The sequence below is a fragment of the Alosa sapidissima genome, chromosome 8 (genome assembly GCF_018492685.1).
Source record: "Alosa sapidissima isolate fAloSap1 chromosome 8, fAloSap1.pri, whole genome shotgun sequence".
NCBI classification, from domain to species: domain Eukaryota; kingdom Metazoa; phylum Chordata; class Actinopteri; order Clupeiformes; family Clupeidae; genus Alosa; species Alosa sapidissima.
Genome location: NC_055964.1, coordinates 14,314,247 through 14,328,145, shown reverse-complemented (window position 1 = coordinate 14,328,145; position 13,899 = coordinate 14,314,247). Strand labels below are relative to the sequence as shown.

The following is a 13,899-nucleotide window of genomic DNA, read 5'->3' as shown; positions in this document are numbered from 1 at the left end:
CAGTGGGACTCCATATGATGAAATACCGATGGACTGTTGAAATGGCAGACATGAGGTCCTGTAAAATCTCTGATTGAAGATGCTGGAGACAGACGCGTTAGCTCAGTGGGGTGTCCCAATCCATCGCTAGCACCACTTGGGTTTCTGCCAAGTCTCATAATAATGCAAGGACGGTCGCTTTTTGGACTTCTCCGGGCTTTGATCAACAGTTCAATAAGAGCCCGTCAGCACATCTGCCGAGAAGCGAACGCTGTCAACTACGCTGTGGGAAATTTGAATTGCCTGGGGAGCCATTACATTGCCATGCATATGCATGGGCCCAGTGAACTGCCAGTCACTCTATACAAAAGCATAATGAATCAATAAATGGAAAAGTCGCCCTGTTCCCTTCTGGATGAGCAGACTCACCCGGACAGGTATTTAGCATTTTCAGGAACATTAGTTTCAAATCCATTTGTGGTTTATTCAAGCATAATTTTGCTGCCATTGTCAAACAATACAAAAACTCAACTACAAAGCATACCTGTCAACATTTAGCTTTCCAAAAACGGGAGGGGGGGGGGGGGTCAGTGTTTATACCGGATCTGTGTTTGCATATTTAATACGTTTCATACACGTGTTTCAACACTGCATTTCGGTCGTTGCTTTTACCTTACGCATGCCAGTTATGTATCCACCAGCTGCCTGCCTGCAGCCTACTTCCAAAACTGCTTGCTGTCAGATTTGGTTCCGAGGGAACAAGTTCAGTGTATCAACAACACTCAATAACAGTTTATGTGATGTGTTAATCAATTAAATTCCCAACAATTTCACAACAGCTAGTTCTGGAGTAGGCCATTCATCTAGCCCGCTTGCTTACGACGAGACTCAGGCTGCGCAGTTGGCACCCGCTTCCTTATTTGGGTTTTGGGTTGCCAGGTTTTAGCCTATGACAAAACGGTTGAAATTGAAACTAAGTGATCGTGTATGTGTAGGGTGTATTTCATACACAATCTGGCAACCTGAATGCATAAATGATTTTAAAATGAAGTTTGATGGCCATGCAAATTACGGGAGTTTTCCGGGAGAAATAACAAAACGGGAGGGTGCTGGGAGATGACCTTGAAATACGGGAGAAACCCGGGAAAAACGGGAGTGTTGACAGGTATGCTACAAAGTCTGCAGGAGATTTCAAATAGGGTTACAAACTTACTGCTATGTATTAACCAGAGGTGGAAAGTAACGAAATACATTTACTCACGTTACTGTATTGAGTAGTTTTTCTGTGTTTTTTTGTATTTTTTAAGTAGTTTATAAAATCGGTATTTTAAATTTTACTTGATTACTTTTTGAGTGAAGTATTGTACTTCGCTACATCAAAAATCCCATCCATTACTTGAGTAAAAAAAAAAGTTAAGACTAACGAAAACAGAAAGGGAGAGAAAAAAAAATCGCGCCCTAAACCACTAGCCTAGTGATAATGATCAGCATGTAGCCTACAAAAGGACATGAATCAAGCTGACGCCATGCAGTCTTTCTGAAAGTAATGGAGATGGAGCTGGATCACAAGATGCATCAGATTAGCCTAACCTATGAAAGTGTATTTTCCGCTATTCCAATGGGTTGTCTCAGTTCGTTTTAGCACCAATGATTGCGGAGATATTCAAGCAAACACCATGGGATTTCGTGTTTTGACGTTTGTGCTCACCTTTCTTTGGAAAGAAGTTCATTAGCAGTTGTTTCCCCTCATTTTGATGTCTCTCTTTTTCCTGTTTTGGCCTTTGTTTTTAGTAACCTGACTTGGCTTTCTTGGAGAAAGACATTAACCTGACCCTAGCCAGATGAATTTCGCTCCGCCTAGCTCCACTCATCCATCTGGAACCGATCCATTGAAGTGTTGCTTCAGAAGGCTGGGCCTAATCAAAAACGCTTGCATATGATTGAATAAGCCACTTGTCCGTCATCTATTGACGTGCTACTTCAACCACTCACATCGAAGCCAACCCGTGACGCTAATAACAGTCTCACAGTCGCTTCTACGCTATGTCACATCTATGAAACTCCCGCCCTGCGTCCTGATTGGCTGAACCATAAAGTCGGTTGCAGAAATCACTCTCATTGGAAGAGGTCCCAGATGGATGTGAGTGAAGCTAGGCGGAGATAAGCGGAACGAAATTCATCTGGCTAGGGTCAGGTTAGAAAGACATTGCACCAGCAGCACAACAATTAGCGGTCCACTACTAGCGATGCTCAACTAAATAAACAAAAGATAGACTACCTTATGAATCGTGCAGGTGGACTAAACCATTTAGCTCTTTAGCAACTTTACATTTCGTCTGACATTCATTTTTACATTTAATTGGGAAGTTAAAATATTCAGGTAAAATAAATATATGGTGGAAATAAGTATTGAACGCTTAATTTTTTTTTCAGTAATTAGCCTAAACTTCCAGTGAGTCTATTCGAAATTTTCACCACACATTATATTAACACACATATAAAAAATCCAAACATAAGAGTTTTGTATTAAAGTGGAATGACACAGGAAAAAAGTATTGAATGTGCCTACTGAAATTTCTTCAATACTTTGTGGAAAAGCCTTTGTTTGTAAAGACAGCTTCAAGACATTTCCTGTATGACAAAACTTATTAGTCGCAGTATCAGGTGTGATTTTGGTCCATTGTTCTAAACAGATTCCAGGGGTCCCTCTTGTGAATCCTGATCTTTAGTTCCAGATTACTTCCAGAACTGTTTAATTGAATTTAATTGAATTGGCTGCCTTCAAGTCTTTCTGGAGCTTTCTCCGAGTGGTCCTTGGCTCTTGGAATTGACTATCCTTCTGACTCCCTGGTCAGAAATATTGCGAGGAGATCCTGTGCCCTGTGCCGGTTGATGATGCAGTGATGTTTCTTCCACTTGGTGATAATGGCTCCCATGCTGCTTACTGGAAGATTCTGAAGTTTTGAAATGCATCTGTAACCAGTTTCATTGATATGTTTTGCAACAATAAAGTTGCAAAGGTCTTGGGAGAGCTTTTTGCTTTTATCCATCATGAAATGTTTCTTGTGTGACACCTTGGTAATGAAAAACCTTTTTATAGCCCATCAATATGTAAGCTACTAACCAAGCTTATATTAATTTGCGCAGATAGAAAGGATAACTACTCTCTAACTACTTACAGATTCCAGCTCGTTCCTTCCCTTAGTGCTTTTTCTTAGCGTGTTCAATACTTTTTCCCTGTGTTATTCCACTTTATTACACATGACTCTACTTATGGAGTTGTTTGGATTTTTTATGTGTGGATTACCTGAGTTATTACTAATGCCTGATGAAAATGTTGTGCCCCCTGTATTCCACTTTTCAAGGGCCCTCTCCTCCATTGCCCTATACTTCCCACTTCCCCCCCCCCAGTTCGACGCCCTTTAATCTGCTGAACCTTCTGCTCGTTTCCAAATATAAAAAAAACTCTCTGCAACTCAACATTGGCCTGCCTGCCTCAGCTGCCTGTGAGGGGCTTTTCAGTTGTGCTGGATTACTGTTCACTGCAAAGCGACCCAAGGATGAGTGCAACTAACTTTGAAAATCAACTACTGCTCAAACTTAAAGGAGAACTCCGGTGATTTTTCACATAGATCTCCATTTCTCAACATCCTTATCAGGCAAGTACCTCCACTCGGCGGCCATATTGCAACACTTTTTGGGCACTTATCGTGCATCTATTTCGGCAGAAATGCGTGTGCGTAAGGCTTCACGACACCATTCTTGCTCCAGCAGCGAGATCACAACAGATGATTGGCACAATGTCTTCACAGCACACCACATGATTGGCTCAATGTATTTTACAACACACCACATGATTGGCTCAATGTATTCACATGTCAACGTTTTGCCGCGGAAGGGTTGTGATATGTGTAGACAACTGCCATATTGGCGTTACAAACTAACCCCATGCATTACTATGGAGGATTGTTTGAGTGCTGTATCTCCTCATTAGAAAGTCTCTGGTAAAACTGGTTATTCTGGTAAAACTGGTTATTCTGGTACCCACTCACCCCCCCCCCCCCCCAACAAAAAAAAACTAACTAAGTAACTTTTACTTAAAGTACATTTTAAATTAACTACTTTTTACTTTTACTTGAGTACATTTTCAGATCGGTATTTTAACTTGTACTTGAGTAATATTTCATCAAGGTATTGGTACTTTTACTTGAGTACAATATTTTCATACTTTTTTTCACCTCTGGTATTAACTGATGCACAACAAGGTGCTAACACGACAGCAGTGATGAGCTAAATTGCTACGTGGTAATACCCACACAGTATTACTAAGCATTGTAGCATTCTCAAATTTTAAAGAGAGTCAACTACAGATCTAATGTGGATATCGCTCTCAAAGACCCGTCAATTTTCTTATTCAAAAAGCCAAAACAAAATTTAATTTGTGCTAAATTTGTTGCCAAAACAACATTTAATTTATGGCCAAACAACATTTAATGTGTGGTAACTGGTAACACCTACTTCCCCAACACGGTCATGTGTGTTTGTGTTTAGGTGTGCTATGTAGGTTGGGATGTGTGGTGGCCAGTGTGAGTGGTACCTGGCCTGAGCTTGTTGTAGGGCCGGGCCTCCATGGTGCTGGGCTGCAGGGGCTGTGGCACGGCGCTCTGACCGGGGTGGTGGTGGGGGTGGGGATGGGGGTTGGGGTGTGGGGGGTGTGGGGGCTGCCCTGGCCTGCCTTGCCCCTGCCCCTGGCCCTCGGAGTAGTTGACGAAGACAAAGCCGTCCTTCTCGTCGATGCTGAGCGTGTCGGACCAGCGGCGCGAGTCCTCCGAGCTGCTGTCCATTGACCAGGAGGCCGTGGCCCGGGGTGCGGGCCGTTGGGGCCGGGTGTTGGGGGCAGGGGCGGGAGCGGCGTGGTTGTTGTGGGCGGGACTGGGCTTGGGCTCGCCGTTGCTGCCGGCAGCGCTGACGCTCTGTTCCTCGCCCTCGGACTCGCTGCTCTCCTCCACCTGGGTCTCACGGCCCTCTGTGGCTACGCACACACACACACACACACACACACACACACACACGCACACAGTAAAACAGAGGACACAGTTAAGGTGCGGTTACACAGCAGACGCAGATGCCTACACAGGACACTAGTGTAAGATGAAAAGAGAGAGGTGCAGCTCTGTCCAGCAAACCAGTCTGCAAGGTGCACTGCATGACTGGTGAAAAACAGGTCGATGTTTCTCGCATGACCAGAAACACACTGGGCAGCTCTCGTTGCCCCACCCGCACCATTCAGAACTCTGTGCTGCCATTTCAGAATTGCCAAGTCATGGTTTCCAGGAATCAGAACTCTGCGCTAGCCCATCTACAACACAGTTCCTGACAACAGGCACGTTCACATGTAGAATTGCTGAGACATGGTTTACCCCAAACCTATTAGCATGGTTCAAGAAAAAAATACCAAGTCATATTTGAAGGCACTGTGCCACTGAAAAGCTAAGGGCTTCCTCTGAAATATTGTAAATGCTGACTTGGGTTCTTGCAGCTCACTGGCAGGTGCAGTGAAACTGCTGAGTCATGTTTGACAGCAGGGTGCGGTGTTCATGAGGGTGGAGGAGGGGTGCTGCTTACCCATCTTCTCCTCTCCACAGCAGTCGTTCACTTCGGGAGGCTCCACAGGCTCTGGAGCAGGGGTTTCTGGGACTTGTAGGAACTCCATCCTCCAAAACTGGAAAAGGAGAAAAGTAGTTTTACCCTCCAGCATTACGTTCAGCATTAAATCCCAAATCTATATCTGTCCTGTCTGAAATTGCTAATTATACAAGCCAAGAAATGACACAAGGGAAGCATCAACATCAACTAACGGACAGGATGTTTTCACCAAACTTTACATAACCAAACTGAACTGGGCTATCAGAACATTTCCGGTAATTGTCTCGTTCATAATGAGTAGAATACAAAGAAACACAGGAGCTTATTTCTAGTTTTAGAACATGTTTTTATTAACTTGACCCCAGATTCAAAATGTGTTTATCAGCAGCAGGTTCGTCAGAAAAGGTGTTTGTATGTTACCCTGACAACGCCGTCGGAGTGTCCGGTGACGATGACGTTCTGTGTGTCCCACTCGTTCATCTCGGAGACGCAGCAGCACAGGATCTGCTGGCTGCGTCCGGTGAAGGTGTTGGTGCTGGCGATGGGGCTGCCATTAATGCTCCACACGTGGATGTAGGTGCCCGCACATGACACAATATCACCCTGCGTAGCATCACACACGCACGCACGCACACACACACACACACACACACACACACAAACACACAGGCGCACAAACACAGACACACACACACACACACAAACAAACAGCAAAAGCACACACAAGAGAAGCATACAAACACACTTTTAATCTCACAGAAATTGCCTTTGATTGCTTTTAGTGTTTTTTTTTTTCTCCCAACATTCTATTTTGTTGTACTGCATTCTGACATGTAGAGCTCTCTGGTATATTTCAGAATAAAAACATCTGCATAAACAGTGTCACTTGTTCCTTTTGCTCAAGTCTGACAGTAAGTCGGAAGTCTGTGAGCAGCAGTAGTGTTGAGATGGTGCAAACTCCAGAGGGGAACTGCACTGAGGTGGCTGTAATATCTCTGTTGCTGTGGTATTGCCAAACCAACAGTAACAGGTCACTACATGGTACATGGTACTACTGTTTATGAGTCAACTACTGAGGTATTGTTGAACCACTAGCAGTTGGCCGCTGGTTGTTCTAGAACTGCACTGAAGCGCTGGGCTTCCCCTTTGTGGCTGCAGACTGCCGTGTGTGAATCTGTTCCGGCGGGTGCATACGTGTGGGTATGTGTGTCACAAATACAAGCTGTTAGGATTTGTACATCTGCAGCTTTGCACAAGAACGTGTGCATGATGAAAAGACATATGCATATGTCTGCATATGACTCTGATCATGTGTGTGTGTGTGTGTGTGTCTGTGTGTGTGTGTGTACACAAGTGGATATGTGTGTATGTACATAAATATGTACATACATATGCAGGACTGCCACACTGGAACACAGTGGCCTCTGAGCTAGACAATAATGGGTAAGTGTGTATGTGCGGTGTGTGTGTGTGTGTGTGTGTGTGTGTGTGTGTGTGTGTGTGTGTGACTACACTCACAGTGAGCTCGTTGATGCAGAGGGCAGACACGGGCGCGCGGTGGCCTCTGAGTTGGGTGATGAAGGCCAGCTTGTTGAGGTCCCAGATGATGCAGGTGCGATCCCGAGAGCCGCTGACCACAATGTGGTACGCCGAGGACGCCGTCAGGCAGGTCACCGCGTCGGTGTGGCCCAACAGAGCCTGAACGCGCACGCAGACACACACACGCACACACGCGCACACACGCACACACACGCACACACACAGGCCAGTTAAAAGAGTGATGACTTGAGAAGCAGAATATTTACAGTATGGAACAGCATGAAATATATATGCTCACAACAGAACCCCATAATATGTGTTAACCAATATTTTCAATGTGTAGAATCTGTATATGATTCAGTCAAGAGCTTCGAATAACTCTCTGATTGCAATCTTAATTAGCATGTGCTAACATCCATATACAGTATGTCCTATATTATCTGATCAATGCATTTCAAATCTGTGACTGTACGTGTGTGTGAATGTGTGTATTTGCATTTGAAGGTATTTGACCCTATGTATGTGGGGGTATTGGAGGCTTTCTCATCTGTGAGTATCTGTGTGTGTGTGAGTATCTGTGTGTGTGTGTGTGTGTGTGTGTATTCTTGGCCGACGTTCACCTGTTTGAGGGCCAGGGTCTTGGCTCTCTCTTTGGATGTGCCGGTCTCCCACACACAGATGGCCGTGCTGGTCCCTCCGGTGATGACCAGCTTGGGGTCGGGGCAGATGGCACACAGGATCTTGCCCCACTCCGACAAACACTCATACACAATCACCGCCTATAGGGGGCGACACAGAACTCACAGTCAACCACTCTGAACAAACAAGCCTTTCCTCTTACCTTCTATTGTTTCAGTAGACACACTAAGTGACAGTAGATTCCTCTACTGCTCTCTACCAGCTAACTGATACACTGTGTGTGCAAGAACTGCGGCATATTTGGTGTAAATGGTGTGTTAATTGTGATAGTATTCTCATCAGTTCCCTCTATCTATTTAAAATATTCCATTAGATGCAGAGCAAATTTTGGGTCCAAGTTATTTACCTTTTCCAATATGCCATATCACCACTAGATGGCACTGTTGCACTGCAACAGCAAATAAACCACTCAAACAGCTCTGGTATTCACAGCAAATCTCATAAACACCACTACCACTGCGACATCTCTGCCTCCCACCACACCCGACCCCCCCCCCCCCCCCCTCTCTGCTCGTCCTCTGGGTGAGAGCAGTTCTAGGATCAGAATGGGGCCCAGGCAACGCGTGATGCAGGTGTTTACGGCTGATCTGACAGCAGCATTCCTTTAGCTAACTGCTGAAGTGAAGCAAAGTTAGGATGTTAAGTCACAATGTGTTTGTGTGTGTGTACTAAAGCAGTGTGGATGTGTGTGTGTACAGTATGTGTGTGTGTGCAATCTGTGCATGCTGGCAGTCTTTTTCACACACACACACACACACACACACACACACAGGGTCTCTGACCTTGTCGGACTCGTAGTTGGCCAGGCGACAGCTGAGGTCTGCGTAGCCCCAGGCGAACGTCTTGTTCCAGACGGGCGGGGCCAGGACCTTATTCTGCTCCACCGCCAGGATGCCCTTATCAGTGCACACAATTTGCCCCACAGGGTCCTTCAGCTCTGGGACACACACACACACACACACACATAGAGAGAGAATGAGTTCATTTCAGTGATGCTGCAGTGTCCTGGTTAACAAAACAACAACATAGAGATCAAAGTTCAGAGAGAGCAGACAGCTCCACAGAACAACCGCAGAGCAGAGCCCGCCCACACACACACACACACACACACACAGCTCCTGCCTCTGCCTCCAGTGTCACCCTCACAGACAGCCACGCTCTAATTGTGCCCAACAGGGCCGGCCTTCAGCTTTATTAAATACCCGTTTAAAAAACAACTCGGGCTGGGCAGTGTTTCTCTTGGTACTGACCTCAGGAGAAGCTTGTAGTCATGCATCAACAAAAAAAAATGAATCAAATTGCACCTTAACAGAAGTAACCCCATCAGAAGTGGCTTAAAATGGCATTGTAACAGTTTATATATTGATAATAAAACACAACTAAACAACACAAGAGAATGCAAGGGGAACAAGACATGCAACTCTCTCTCTCTGGAGCACACTAGCATGGCATCAGTAGAGAGATGAGTAAACCAGAGCTGGGGGGGGGGGGGTAGTTACCTTTGACTGGGGCCAGGGAGGGCCGCAGGTTGTCTAGGTGATGGAAGAAGATCTTGTCAGTGTTGGCACTGAGAGAAGCTGGCACACTTGCTGGTTCACCATTGGCACGGCCACGCACTCGCTTGGGAGGGTGGGGCTTCTTAAAAAGCTGAGAACACACACACACACACACACACACACACACACACACACACACACACACACACACACACACGTAAACAAACAATGGTATCGAAAGACGCCAGACGCAAGACACCAGACGTGTCTCTTTGCTTAAGTCTAAAACAGATAATGTTGTACAGAACAGACAGGTCTAGAAAAGAAATCTAAATCTAGAAAAAGCCTTTCTGGCTTGACTCCTGTTTTGCCCCAATCTTCCTAACAGACTTCAGACAGGTTTGATGAGGCATAGCATCACCGTGGATATTGCGGTGTCCTAACTGTCCAGAAACAAGACAGTTATGACAGTGAGCAGGCTACTACAAGTTAACACTCTCTGGCGTGGTGATCAGACAAGCCTGAAGTCCCTTCCTTTTCCTGAGGCTGTTCTTGCAGAAAGACACTAGAGATGACATCAGCTTCTCCCTACTTTAGCTTCGCTCCGTTCCAAAACGTACCTGTTTGGGGATCTGACCAAAGTTGTTGATGAAGCCGATGGTGGCGGTCTCCTTAAGCGGGTCGTTGATGTTGTAGATGTCCACCTGGCCCTCGTAGAAGAGGTGGTGGAACACGTTCACCGCCTCCACGGCCGGAGGCCCCTGCTGCTTGTAGCCGAAGATCAGGTCAATCCACTCATGCAGGTGGGCACTCACATAGTCACACTCCAGGGCCTGGACAGAGAGAGGGAGAGAGGTATTGTCTTTAATACTGTAGGTTCAATGTATTACAAAAGGTCAGTTATTTGAATTAAAAGAACTGTGAGGCTATAAGGCGGCAATATATTTATTACTTACTATCAAATGTGTACTCATGATACCATCAGATTATACATTTATAATAGTAAATAAAGCTCGTATATATGGAATGCATGCAGCCCAAGAGGCCTGTGTGAGAGCATGAGAGGAGGCTGGTGGTGCCCACCTGTCTGTGCACGCGGATGAACTCGCGCGGGTCTCCTTTAGCCCAGGCAGGCAGAATCACGTCTCCCAGCCTAGTGCCATTCTGTTTGCTGCCTGCAGAGATTACCAGTATACAACACACACTTAGACCAAAGAGACCTCACACACACTCAGTAGAGAGAGAAAGTGTGTGTTTGTTTGTGTGTGTGTGTGTGTGTGTGTGTGTGTGTGTGTGTGTGTGTGTGTGGTCCTAGAGGAGTGTGGACAGGCATCTAACCTAGGTCAAAGTTATTGGAGTTGAGCATAAACTCTGGGAGGTAGAAGAACTCAGGGATGAGCTCTTTGACGTCGGCCATGTTGTGTTTGGAGGCAGACAGCCAGGCTTCCCTCACGCTGTGGAACATCCGGTCAGCCAGATCAAAATGACCTCCCTGCAACCATGGCCAAACAGAAACAGAGGCATCAGAGCGGGTGAGGAACTTTCTGTTTTTGCAACGTGTGTGTGTGTGTGTGCGCGTGTGTGTGTGTGTGTGTGTGTGTGTGTGTGTGTGAGCGTGTGTGTGTCAGTGTATTGGATTGCCTAACTGTTTATACATCAGCAGACAGAAATAAAGTGCATAGTAGAAGTCCATTTTTCCCATAGTTTATGTGGTCTACTGCACCGCTGTTTTAATATTTTATAACTCAAAACAAAACAAAAAACAGACAACCATACTAGAAATATATTCATACCCACAAAAAACATAAATAACTGCATTATGTGGTCCAAAATACACAAACATACAAGAAGTATTTTAAACTCGTAAACTATAGCTGCTCATAAAAAACAGTCCAGCTGTGCTTGTTTGCTAGTCGCCCTGAACTACAAAGATAAACACAAACAAAACACAATACACACACGCATGAGACGCTGAACCCTACTACAACAGCCTTAAAAACACAACACACACTCAGGAGATGCTGAACCCTACTACAACAGCCTTAAAAACACAACACACACTCAGGAGATGCTGAACCCTACTACAACAGCCTTAAAAACACAACACACACACGCATGAGACGCTGAACCCTACTACAACAGCCTTAAAAACACAACACACACTCAGGAGATGCTGAACCCTACTACAACAGCCTTAAAAACACAACACACACTCAGGAGATGCTGAACCCTACTACAACAGCCTTAAAAACACAACACACACTCAGGAGATGCTGAACACTACAACAGCCTCCCAGGCATTACATTTGCGTTGATTCTTTTAGCAGACACTTTTATCCAAAGTGACTTACATATGTCAACTATATTACAAGGGCCATTAAGTTCTTTGCTTAAGTGGAGCCGGTTATTGAATCACCAACTTTTTTTAGGCTACTGCATACTAGCCCAGCTCCTTAGTCAATACGCTACCACCGCCTGACTTCATATAGATAGACCAGAAGTATTTTTGGGCATTGTTGTAGTCTCATACAAGTGGTTACAGTAACAAAAGCTACTATATTGTAGGTGTTTAAACAGTGTTCAGCCAGTGTCGGTGGTCCCTGGAGTGGTGTGGTCTCACCTGTAAGCGCAGGAAGATCTGGGTGAAGGGTTCCATCCTCACCAGGTAGGACGCCACGATCATGGCTGAGGAATAGTGAGTGCCATAGTGATAGGCAGGAGTCTCACCTGAGGGGTAAACACATACACACACAAACAAACAAACAATCAGACCCACTTTAACATTGTGATAAGACACATTTTGAAATGGCAGCAGATGGTAGCTACGTGTGTGTGTGTGTGTGTGAGTGAGTGAGTGAGTGAGTGAGAGAGAGAGAGACACAAGCTGGCGCACCATTGGGATCTTCCCAGTCCTTGAACCTCTTCTTGTACTGGATGAGCCGGTCGTCTGTCTGGGCGCCCATGGGCTTGGATAGATTGCGGAATGTCTTTGGGTTGGTCAGGTCCAGCTCCTGTGGGATTTACGTGAGTGATTCAATAAGGATGCCTTCATGAAGGCTAATACAGTTAACATGGATCACATCTTACAGTAGATTACAAAGAGTTATTAACTATCGAGTAGTTATAAACCACGGTGTTAACTAGATCCTAGGTATTAACTGCAGATGTTACCTCAGCATCATATTCAGCCAGGATCCAGGGGAAGACTGGGTACTGCATCAGGTCATTGTAGGAGCGTCCAGCCAGAGTGTTGAGATGCATCAGGTACTGGAAATTACTGATCTCTCCTCGCTGATAGGGAGAAACCACAATGGATGACACTTAAAAATGACAGACTCAGGAGAAACACAGTAGCAGGACCCCTTAATCGGGGCAGAACTGCACAGGTCATTCATATCCATTGATGCTAATTTAAACTCTAATACACAAATCTGGATTAAATGACCACGTTTGCTGGATTAACCGCATTGCCGGTTCCTGAACTCACCTCCCATCTCTGGGTGACGGATCTCTCTCCCACCAGGGTACTGAGGAGTCCCGAGCTGGAGAGAGGACACAATGAGACCTTAGAGGGCAGCACTGAGGGCCGAACACAACACACTTTGCCGTGTAATACGTGAGACATGTTTGTTATTTGGCAGGACGATGCTCACCCCTGCTCCACGCTGGTGTTGGGCCTCTGACCGGACACAGATTCAGAGCTGTCAGCGAGGGAGGGCACGACTGCCAAGAACCTGCCAGAGAACGGGCACAATTAAGCTCTTACGGCTCTTTAACTCTTCATGCTTGTTCATGTACAGTACGGTAGACGTGCGCATCCAAACAGCATACAGTACCTCTGGTAGACTTTATTGCGTACTCCTTTCTGGAACGCCAGCAGGTAATTTCGTCCGTCACCGGAGAACACCTCGACTGCCATTGGCTAGAAAAACAACACAAGAGGGAATGTTACTGGGACTGAAACAGATGGGCACTGAGGTGGTCTGGCTTGTGTAAGTGTGTGTTTATATATGTGTGTGTGTGTGTGTGTGTGTGTGTGTGTGTATGTGTGTGTTCCTCTCTCACCTGCAGCAGGTAGCGGCGCTTGTGCACCTCCTTGATGTCCTCGTAGGCGAAAATGCTGCAGGTCCTCTTTAGCATACTTTGGCTCTGACGTGCTCCTCTGGGAATGATTGGCTCATGCAAGCTACACACACACACACACACACACACACACACACACACACACACACACACACACACACACACACGTACAGAGACAGGAAAAAAAATTAATGCAATGTTATCGCACAAGAAATATTTGGATGCAAACACACAAAGCATGGAAAATACACACAGGAACACACACACAAACATACACATTCAAATATGCAAAAACACACACAGAGATTAACAAACTCACACTACTCTATTCAATGAACCCTGTTGTGAGACATCTGAGGGCTTCAGGAAAGGTCTTGTGTATAAATAGATCCACTGGACTAGGCTAATGCATCAGGGACCAAATCAATAGTGTCTGACCTTCAGACAGTTATAGGAG

General features: G+C 45.6%; 1 protein-coding gene across 10 annotated transcripts in view; it reads right to left on the bottom strand.

Annotated features, from left to right (window-relative positions):
* The window catches only part of wdfy3 (WD repeat and FYVE domain containing 3), a 103,813-nt gene that overhangs the window by 6,454 nt on the left and 83,460 nt on the right, over positions 1-13,899 (bottom strand). For all 10 annotated transcript variants that reach the window (XM_042099944.1, XM_042099940.1, XM_042099945.1 and 7 more), the window contains 17 exons: positions 13,425-13,545; positions 13,196-13,281; positions 13,013-13,093; positions 12,847-12,901; positions 12,531-12,650; positions 12,253-12,370; positions 11,980-12,086; positions 10,698-10,851; positions 10,443-10,534; positions 9,980-10,192; positions 9,363-9,510; positions 8,646-8,800; positions 7,785-7,943; positions 7,144-7,323; positions 6,046-6,228; positions 5,605-5,701; positions 4,577-5,011 (listed from right to left, as the gene is read on the bottom strand). In XM_042099944.1, coding sequence (XP_041955878.1) covers positions 4,577-5,011; positions 5,605-5,701; positions 6,046-6,228; positions 7,144-7,323; positions 7,785-7,943; positions 8,646-8,800; positions 9,363-9,510; positions 9,980-10,192; positions 10,443-10,534; positions 10,698-10,851; positions 11,980-12,086; positions 12,253-12,370; positions 12,531-12,650; positions 12,847-12,901; positions 13,013-13,093; positions 13,196-13,281; positions 13,425-13,545 — 2,504 coding nt within the window. The remainder of the gene's footprint in view (positions 1-4,576; positions 5,012-5,604; positions 5,702-6,045; positions 6,229-7,143; positions 7,324-7,784; positions 7,944-8,645; positions 8,801-9,362; positions 9,511-9,979; positions 10,193-10,442; positions 10,535-10,697; positions 10,852-11,979; positions 12,087-12,252; positions 12,371-12,530; positions 12,651-12,846; positions 12,902-13,012; positions 13,094-13,195; positions 13,282-13,424; positions 13,546-13,899) is intronic.